The 9,394-nt window shown below is 60.0% G+C and overlaps 1 protein-coding gene across 3 annotated transcripts; it reads right to left on the reverse strand.

The window, feature by feature from the left end:
* Positions 1 to 1,773: 1,773 nt before the first annotated feature.
* Positions 1,774 to 8,136, reverse strand: MFAP2 (microfibril associated protein 2). 3 transcript variants are annotated; one of them, XM_025384878.1, is made up of 9 exons: positions 7,914 to 8,136; positions 5,489 to 5,566; positions 4,358 to 4,444; positions 4,132 to 4,158; positions 3,953 to 4,039; positions 3,744 to 3,788; positions 2,883 to 2,970; positions 2,560 to 2,633; positions 1,774 to 2,310 (listed from the first exon to the last, which is right to left on the reverse strand). In XM_025384878.1, the coding sequence occupies exons 2-9, from the start codon at positions 5,523 to 5,525 to the stop codon at positions 2,207 to 2,209; spliced, it is 549 nt and encodes a 182-aa protein (XP_025240663.1). In that variant the 5' UTR covers positions 5,526 to 5,566; positions 7,914 to 8,136; the 3' UTR covers positions 1,774 to 2,206. The 3 variants fall into 3 exon arrangements, with proteins under 3 accessions (XP_025240663.1, XP_025240652.1, XP_025240674.1); XM_025384867.1 differs by having other exon boundaries at positions 4,358 to 4,447; positions 7,914 to 8,130; XM_025384889.1 differs by lacking the exon at positions 4,358 to 4,444.
* Between the last annotated feature and the right edge of the window lie 1,258 nt (positions 8,137 to 9,394).

A 9,394-nucleotide genomic window follows, 5' to 3' on the forward strand; every position in this document is an offset into this window, starting at 1 on the left:
TCCCTCTTCTAGACGATTGGAGGAGACGGGGTCGGGGGGAGACAGGTGGGGTCTGGGGCAAGAGGGATGGGGCCCTGTAGGGAGGGGTGCTTGGGGAGGTGGCAGGGAGAGGCAGAGAGGCCTGTGTTGGGAAGGGAACTTGCCAGCCTCACAGGATGTCAGATGGGGAGGCCTCTGGGGTCCTGAGTCACCCGGTGCATAGAACAGATGGGGCTGTTGAAGCCTGGGACTGGGCCGAGCCTGGGCAGCTCGACTCTTTCCAGTCTGTGCTTTCTTGCCCCTTTCTCTGGCCCCTCCTTAGATCCAAGCCCACCCTCGGGACAGTGACAGGCCTTCCAGGCAGCATGGCAAACAAGTGCAGGTTTGGGTGTGAACATGCCTGGCTCCGCTGGGTGATCCTGAGCAAAGCTGTCGCCCAGGCTGGAGCGCAATGGCACGATCTCAGCTCACTGCAACCTCCGTCTCCCGGGTTCAAGTGATCCTCCTGCCACAGCCTCCTGAGTAGCTGGGATTACAGGTGCCCGCCACCATGCCCAGCTAATTTTTGTATTTTTTTTTTTTAGTAGAGACAGGGTTTCACCATGTTGATCAGGATGGTCTCAAACTCTAGACCTCAGGTGATCCACCTGCCTTGGCCTCCCAAAGTGCTGGGATTACAGGCATGAGTCACCACGCCCAGCCTGCTTAACCTCTTAAAGCCTCAATTTGCTCATTTGTAAAATGGGAACCTACCGCATAGGGCGACTGGGGAAGTTCACATAGGAGGTGCTCAATCAGTGTCTGAAGGAGAAATTAACACTCATCCTCATCTGCTGGAGTCCAGCTGCCCGATTTGGCCACAGCACTGCCGCTGACAGCTGTGGACCTGTGGGTGGGACCCTTGGGTGGGTTACTTCATGTCTCTGGGCTTAGTTTTCCTGTCTCTAAGAGGGGGATATGAATTACATCCACCACATATGCCTGTTCAGAGTTAAGGAGTGTGCGAGCCTTCACGCAGAGCCCAGGCCCCACGTGCTGGTCAGAGGGAGGTGTTATAATGGCTTGCTCGTTTTTGCCCTCTTTTTTTCTTTGAGACAGTCTTGCTCTGCCCAGGCTGGAGTGCAGTGGCACGATCTTGGCTCACTGCAACCTCCGCCTCCCAGGTTGAAGCAATTCTTGTGCCTCAGCCTCCTGAGCAGCTGGGTTTACAGGCGCACGCCACCACGCCTGGCTGATTTTTTTTGTATTTTTACTAGAGACAGGGTTTCGCCACGTTGGCCAGGCTGGTCTCGAACTCCTGGCCTCAAGTGATCAGCCCGCCTCGGCCTCCCTGAGTGCTGGGATTACAGGTGTGAGCCCCTGCACCCCGCCGTTTTTTTTCTTTTAATGGCACCCATCTCCCCAACTTCTCAAAGGCCTTGGATGTCAGTCCGCCTGCCTTGATCCCATGCCCTCCAACCCCATGGGCAGCCTCCCATCTTCACTGTGTCCCTCTGGTGATGGGAACTCATGTCCTCACCAAGCAGCCCTGATCATGAGAAAGCTGTGTCCCTGAAGCCTTCCATCTCCCATGCAATTCCTGCAACACGCGTGCGCACGTACACTGTCATGACGCAGTGTTCTGGGCAGGGCAGAACTGGAGCCGGTGGGTGAGGAGGTGGGGCTGGGACTGCAGAAGCACAGGGCACCTGAGCAGACCGTTCACTCCAAGGGGTGGGGAGCCTCTCAGGACAGTCTGCGTTGGGGGCACTTGGCTGGCCCCTTTGTGCTCTCCACCGAAAAAGTGACTCGATCTTTTGTAAAAACTGTTTTTAATTTTGTATAAAATAAAGGTGGTCCATGCCCAGGGGGGCTGTAGGAAATCCAAGCAGACCAGCTGGGGTGGGGGGACGTAGCCTACCTCAGGGGACTGTGAAGGGGGGACTGTCTGTCCTCAAAAGGGGCTGAGAAGGCCCGTCAGGGGCCAAGGTCCCACAGAGAGGCCTGGGATGCCCCCCCAACCTGAGGGGCAGAGACTAGGCAGTGGGGAGCTCCCATCATGCCCCAGAGGTGGCCACAGGCTGAAGGAGTGGCCTGAGGCACCGAAGCCTGCAGCCCCCAGGGCTGCAGTCCACTAACTTTTTACAGAATAAAAGGAACATGGGGATGGGGGAAAAAGCACCAGGTCAGGCAGGGCCCGAGGGCCCCAGATCCCAGGAGGGCCAGAACTCCGGATGCCAGCACCACCCTAGCAGCCCCCACAGCTCCTGGCACAGGAGGCCGCCACGGATTGGCACAGGCCGCTGCTGGCCATCACGCCACATTTGGAGAACTTGTCCCGACACAGGTCAGCTATTAGGGGCAGGAAGGAGGGGGGTCAGGGTGGAGCTGGGAGATGAGAACCGCTGTCCCTCCCCCAGCTCTGGTGATAGGAGTGTTTTGAGGATGAAAAGTAGCAGGGAGGGGAGCTCAGGGTGTCCTGGAAGTGGGCCTGGTGGATAATACGTGTTGAATAAACATCAGGTGGGTGACTAGGTAGCCAGATAATGAAGTGGACCTGGGGGTAGGGTAGGGGAGGTCTTGGGGAGGAGGCCTTCCTACCTCGGAGGAGCTCCTCGTGGGCACACACTGTACGGACACAGATCTCCTTGTTAACGATGTACACACGGCGGAGGCTGCAGGGACAGGGCATGGGAGGTCTCAGCCCCACTTCCACCCAACCCCACTGGGATAGCCCAGACAGAACCCGGCATTGGAGTCCAGGAGTGGAGGTCCCTGGCCCAGGCTCAACCACAGAACTGAGCTCAACTTCAGGACTCACTATCTTTCCTCCAACTCCCACCTTGGCTGGCCAGAGCTGTCCCGTGTGCCCTCTAGCCCCCCAAACTCCGGAGTCCTCCCGACAGCTGCCCACCTGTGCTCACCTGTAGAAGCAGACCTCGTTGATACACTGTTTGCACGGCTTGTGTATGGAGTAGAGGCGGGTGCACGGGTACTGTTCCTCACGGCAGTCTGGTGACAGGTGGGGTCAGACTAGGAGCCCAGAGTTGGGGGGCGGCCCCCAGCCTCACCCACCTGAGGCTGGCTCGCAGGGCCTAGTCCCCCCTGTACCCTCAGGCCCCGTGCAGACACCCATACCTACACATGCCCACGTAGACACGTGCAGCACTGTCAGACTTACCAGGGCTGTAATATTCATGTATCAACTCACAACCACACTTACTATAGAAGCCTAAGTTCAACAGAAATTCCCACCCACCCATGCATCGTCACAAAAGCCCATACCAACTTCCAAGCAGATCTGCCCACGCTCACAGAAGCCCACACAGGAACACACACACCAACCCACACGAGGGTGAGCACACGGATTCTCTCACACACACACACCTTGTTCTTTCAAGCTCTCAGCTGGGGCAGCCGGAGGGGCACCGCTCAGCCAGCCTGCGCTCCCTGGCCCTTCCTCGCCTCCACATGGGCACCACCCAGTCTCTCTGGCTGACAGGAAGTCCCCAGCACACTCCCTGCCCCCCCCAGTAACTGTGAGGACAGGGGCCTTCCTAGGCTGCCAATTTAGCCTCCAGTCAGGCACGCTGGGGACTGGTGGGACCTCCCGGAGCTGCCTAGGGGGGCCTGGGGATGCCAGCCTACAGCAGTCATACTGCCCACATTACTGCCAACAGCCCACATGGGCAAGGGACAAAGACTTCCAGCCCACCAGCACCGCCCCCTACTCCACCCCAACTTCAGGCCGTGCCTCCATTTCTCTGGCTCAAGAAAGCCCTTACCAAGAGGCCCAGGCTCTGTGGGCTCCGCCTCCGCATTTCCTGGTTCTGGTGTCGAGACAGAGGTAGGCAGACATCATTGGGAGGGGTATCTTCAGGGCAAGGGGAGTCACCTCTCCCAGCCCTGGCAGACCCCCACTCCCAGGGTGGACAGAGTGGGGAAGGGTGAGGCAGGAGCTGGGGCAGGGGTGGGAGCAGGGTCTGGCGCCTACCTGGGGTTGGGGCTGGGATGACTTCCTGTTGGACTTGCTGCTGGGACTGGAACTGGAACTGTTCCTCGGAGGGCCGAGGAGTCACCTCTGCAGCCAGGGGAGGATAAGGGGGTCTGCTCCCTCTACCCCTCCCAGGGGCTCTCCCCACCCCAGCTGCCCGCCTACCCCCAGCCTGTTACCTTGATAATCATAGTAGTCTGGGCTGTCTGCAAACAAAGATGAAAGTGGAATTGGTGGGAGTCAGGCTACTCCCCCAGCCCCAGGGGCAAACAAGGTCCCCGCTGAGCCAGGGACCAACCCCCAGAGTTCCCATCAGCCTGTCCAGTGCGGTCCCTGGCTGAGCCATGCACATCTGAGCAGCCAGGCCTCCGTGACCCGGCAGGGCTGGGGGTGGAAGGCCCTTACCGATCTGGTCGCTATAGTGGGTGTACTGGACGTGGTCAGGGAACGGCGGCAGCGGGTCCAGGTCGTACTGCCCCTGAGCCAGCAAGCCTGCTGTGGGGAGGCAAAGCATGTGGGATACCCCACGGGGAGGGGCAATGGGGGCCTCAGGCGCTTCTGGGGAGGTGAGGCGGGGGTCACAAGGGCAGGTCTGTAAGAACCTAGGACCCTACAAGCAGATTCCTAGAGGATCCAGACTCTTCTTCGATGGTAAAGACGCTTCCCCACCCTGGTCGTGGTCACCTCCCTGACCTCATCCTGCCCCTTCCTGTTGCTGGCCTCCTGGCTGTTCCTGGGACTCCACATGCTCCTGCCTCCCTCAGAGCCTTTGCACCTGATGCTCCCTGGGCCTGTGAGGCCTGCTCAGCTGCTTCAGGTCTTCCCTGGAATTTCAGACTCATGAGAGGCCGCCCCAACCCCAGCCCACCGGCCCTCCTGCTGATTTCCGTCCGGCACTCAGCACATGCTGGCGTTTCTCACATCTGCTTGTTTCCTGTTTGTCCTCCTTCCCTGGACTGGCCGCATGATGAGGAGCAACGATATGTCTGCCTGGTTCATCGCTGAATCCCCAGGGCCTAGCCCAGCACTTGGCACGTTGTAGGGACTCAACACATCACAGCTGAATGAATGAATCTTGGCCCTGCTAGGACTTTTGTGGTCCTCATTGATTCTCCTCATTTGGCCAGTACGGACCCCCCCAAGGTCGAGACTGTATAGAGCTGAAGGGCCCTGAATGGATCTAGAACCCAAGCGTCCGGACTCCCTGCCTTGGGTGCCCCTGCACCTCCACCTGCACATCGGCTCCCAGAGGGGCGTTGTGCCTTGTGCCACGGAGTCCTTGTGCCTGGGACGTGCCCTCCAGAGCCCTGCCTGCCTGCTGCTGTGGAGGGCTGGGGGAAGGGCCGGGAGCTGCCTCCAGATGCTGCCAGTGTTGGCCAGTCCAGTCTGTGGTCCAAGCAGGCAGGAGGCCCTGGGAGCTGGGGAGCTGAGTTCTGGCCATAAGTCATGACACAGGCTCACTGCTAATCCCCCCTACTAACCCTACTCCCCACCCCCACATAAGGGGAGCTACCCTCTGCCCCAGGAGCCACTTACCAGGCAGGAATAGCAGGAAGAGGTAGGCAGCTCTCATGGCAACGAAGAGGCAGGCCGGAGTGGTGTCAGAGAGGACAGCTGGGGAAAGACCGGTGGGAGCTCTACCCAGGGCCACACCCAGGACAGCAGAGCCCACCTTTGATCCCCTGATTTCACCCTGGAGAAAGTGGCACCCAGAAGCCAGGCATGGGAGGGCTGGAGTGGAGGGACATCCCAGTCCCTGCTGGCCTGCCCAGGTGTTCAGGTCACAAGGAATAAGGCCTCCAACCCAGCTCCAGGGCTGATCCTGACAAGCACACCCCGTGTCATGTGTGTACTAGACACAGTCAGGGAAGGGTGGACCCTGCCCTGCTCACTAAGGGGACATTCCTAACGTGCTCCCAGCCCGGGCCATTCTGTCCTCACCCACACCCATGCTCAGCCCTCTGGCCCAGTGCCTCCCCGGGTGTCCAAGGCACTGACTGCATGAATCGCTGAACCAGGCCCATCCTTGGGACCCCAGCTGTGGCCAACCGGCATCACCGCCTGGACTGAGCAGCTTCTGCCAAGCCCACCACCTGCTCCCAATTAGCCCCTGGGCCCTGAGCATCCTGCTCAGCAGAAAACCACATACACATGGGCCTGCCGGGCCCCCACAGCGGCCAGGCCGGGCAGGGCTCCCAGCGCCCAGAAGACTCCTCTCCTGCCAGGCCTCCAGGCCTCGCAAGACCTGGCTGTGTTCATCACAGGCTCACGAGACCTGGGCTATTTGCAGCAGCAGGAAACACTAGAGTGAAGTCTGAGGGGACTCCTCTGGATTCCAGAACGGCAGCACTGAAGGGACCGTGACATCACCCGGCCTGGGGGTTCCGCACCCCCTGACATTGTAGGCAAGTATGTATGTCATTTGGAAGGAGAGGGCACCGGGTCATGGCTTTCATTAGGATCCTGACATTCAAGAGCCCAGCCTCCAGTCCTGGCCACTCGGTGGGACTTGGGGAAGCCTCCGGTTCCCCACATCCAGCCCCAGCTCCGTGGAGGGCCACCTCAGGTCCGTCAGCCTTCTGTAGGGAGGGCTGCGAGGGTGGGGTCCATTCTCCAGGAGGGCCCCTCCCGGCTGCAACCCAGGAAGTCTTTCCAGAAAGCCAGCTGGAAACCCCAACTTTGCTCTATTTTCCCCACTGGGAATCCAGGGGGAGGGGAGGGAAAGGGGAGAAAGCATGGGGTCTTTCCCTCCTTCCTCTGAATCCTGAGGCCTCCCTGACCCCCGGCCCTCTCATGCGTTTTGGGCACCTCACTGAGGTGGAGTGGGAGCGGGGAGAGGAGGCTCAGGACCAAGCTGCCCCAGAGGTGAGGGATAGCTGACTCCCCACACCCCATTCTGAAGACCCTTGACCTCCTCATGGAAGGGGGATGAAAAGACCCCAGAGCCTTCGTCGCCCCTCTCCCCACCGTCGCCCCCCTCCCCACCGTCGCCCCTCTTCCCATCGTCGCCCCTCTCCCCATCGTCGTCCCTCTCCCCATCGTTGTCCCTCTCCCCATCGGTCAGGCCGGTTGGAGCCCCCGCTGCTCAGCAGAAGGCGCTGAATTGGGGCATGAGGGGCTGCAAGGTGTTGGGGGATGCCTGTTGGTCCCCTCCGTGGAGTCTTCTTCCCTACGACTGGCCCCCAAACCCAGGCTTATTGGGGGAGGGAGGCCCACGGGCTAGCGGGTAGACAGGAAAGAGGGAAGTCAGTGTGGAGTTCATGGGCTCCTCCCAGGGGACCACATCTCCAAGCACTTCTAGACCAAGGGGTTTGGGGGCGTGCGGGAGGCCAGGACCTGCCCGGGAGGCTGCCCCACCCCCACCTCTGGCCTCTTCCACAGCTGCGGCCTCCCCCAACCCCGACTCCCCTGCGTCCTGGGAGGAGGGGGACAGGGGGCCCCGACGCTGGCTCAGACCTCAGACGGAGGGCTCTGCCCGCTCCAGAGCCAAGCTAGGGGGGGAGGGGTCCCAGCGGGGGGAACCCAGATGCTGCAGCGCCGCACAGCTGGGAACAGTCAGCCGCGGAAACTTGTTCCGCGCGCCCTCGTGTTCCCGTCTCTGATCTCTCTTTGTCTCTCTGCGTCTCTGTCTCGGCCATTCCCACCGGGGCCCCCCACCCCACCCGCCACATTCCAACCTCCCCGGGAGAACAAAAGATGTCCCATCCCCCGACGCCCTCACCTCTGGCTCCCCCCAAACTCGGGCTCCCCGCCCTTCCCAATTCACGTTTTGTCTGCAGAGCAACCCCAAACTTTCCAGGTGCCCCCCTGGCGTCCGCTCTGAAGGCGCTGGGTTCAGGACCTCCGCGGTCGCCCCAGGATCAGGGACCCGGAGAGCCTGGCACCCCCGTCCCCGCGCCGGGGGACCCGCCGACGCCCCTGACCGCCCCCCGGGGCCCCCGAGCGCCAGGCCCGCGCCTACCTGTCCGGGTCACTCCGCCGCCCGCTCCGAGTCCGCCAGCCGGAGCCGCCCCTTGGCCCGCTCCGAGTCCCCCTCCGGGCCCCCGACGGGGCTGGCGCCCGCCCTCCAGCCCCAGAGCCTCTGGGTCCTAACGCGAGCGGCCCGCACAGGCCGCCACGCCGTGCCCTCGGGGTTCCATCTCCTCGGGGGTGTCCCGGGGGAGAGGCGCCTGGAGGCGTCCTCACGTCCGTGCAAAACTTCCTCCTCCTCACAGCTACTCCTCACTCGACGTCGACGGGGTGAGGGGGGTGAGGTGGGTGAGGTGGGTGAGGTGAGCAAGGGTGGGTGTGTAGCCCATTTCACAGGGGAGAAAACCAAGCTTCCCAAAGTGACTCACCATAGGCCCCTCAGCCAGAAAGTAAGCCTCGCTCGCATTCTGCCTTCTCCCAGCTTACAGGACACCCTCCTGCCTTGGTTTTCCTTCTGCCTCTCCAGCTGAGCCTGCTGCCTCTCCCAGGCCCGCACCATCTCCTCCTACACTGCTGAGCTCTGGGCCATGGCTGGCTTCCACAACCAGCCGTTCTTTCTTTCCTTTTCTAGAGACAAGGTCTTGCTGTGTTGCCCATGCTCATCTCGAACTTCTGGCCTCTAAATTTTGGCCTCAAGAGTTCCTCCTGTCTCATCCTCCTGGGTTGCTGGGATTACAGGCAAGATTCCCTGACCCAGGTCATAACCAGCACTTTTTTCAGCCCTGACCCTATCTATGTGTCCCACAAATGTCCCCAAGGTGCATCAACTTCAACGAGCATCCAAGTCCAAATTCACAACCTCCTAACTCTCCCCAAGACCTGGCCTTCAAGACCTGGCCTTCCAGGGTTCCCAGTACTCCATTGGCCTCCCAGCCTTCCATTACCCAGGCTTCCTCCCCTACCCTTAGCCCTGCATCTAATCCAGTACCCACCTGTGAATGCTACTAAAAATTTCTTTTGTGACTCTGTCCACTGCTCCCTCCCTGGCCTAAGCCACTGTGAGACCAAGTTGCAATCCCAAGAAACCACATTTGTTCTTTCTGCTTGTCAAGCTGACAAAGCCCTGACTCAGTGGCCAGCGGCAGCGCAACGGAAGGATGTCTTGAAGACGGCAGGCAGAGCAGAACACAGGCTCCCATGCCTCTTGCTTGAATCACTGCATTGTTAGGAAAGGTAAGTTCAATGATCCTGGCTGTGCCTTTTCCTGTACGTAAGATAGCACCTGACAGGACCGATGATTATGCCTCTATAATCTATATAACTAGGTGCATCCTCAAACCCAAACCTTGGTGAGATTTGCTCTAGTGTAGCTTCTGAAGACATTTGATATAACTTTTTTCTTCTTCTTTTTTTTTTTTTTTTTTTTTTTTTTTTTTGATGGGTTTTTTTTTTTTTTCCCCGGGGGGGGAGCTTTTGGCCGTATTCCGTGCCTAGCCAGCCTCGCCTCCCGGGATCCCGCGTCTATGTTTGTCC

Source organism: Theropithecus gelada, chromosome 1 (assembly GCF_003255815.1).
Source record: "Theropithecus gelada isolate Dixy chromosome 1, Tgel_1.0, whole genome shotgun sequence".
Classification (NCBI taxonomy): domain Eukaryota; kingdom Metazoa; phylum Chordata; class Mammalia; order Primates; family Cercopithecidae; genus Theropithecus; species Theropithecus gelada.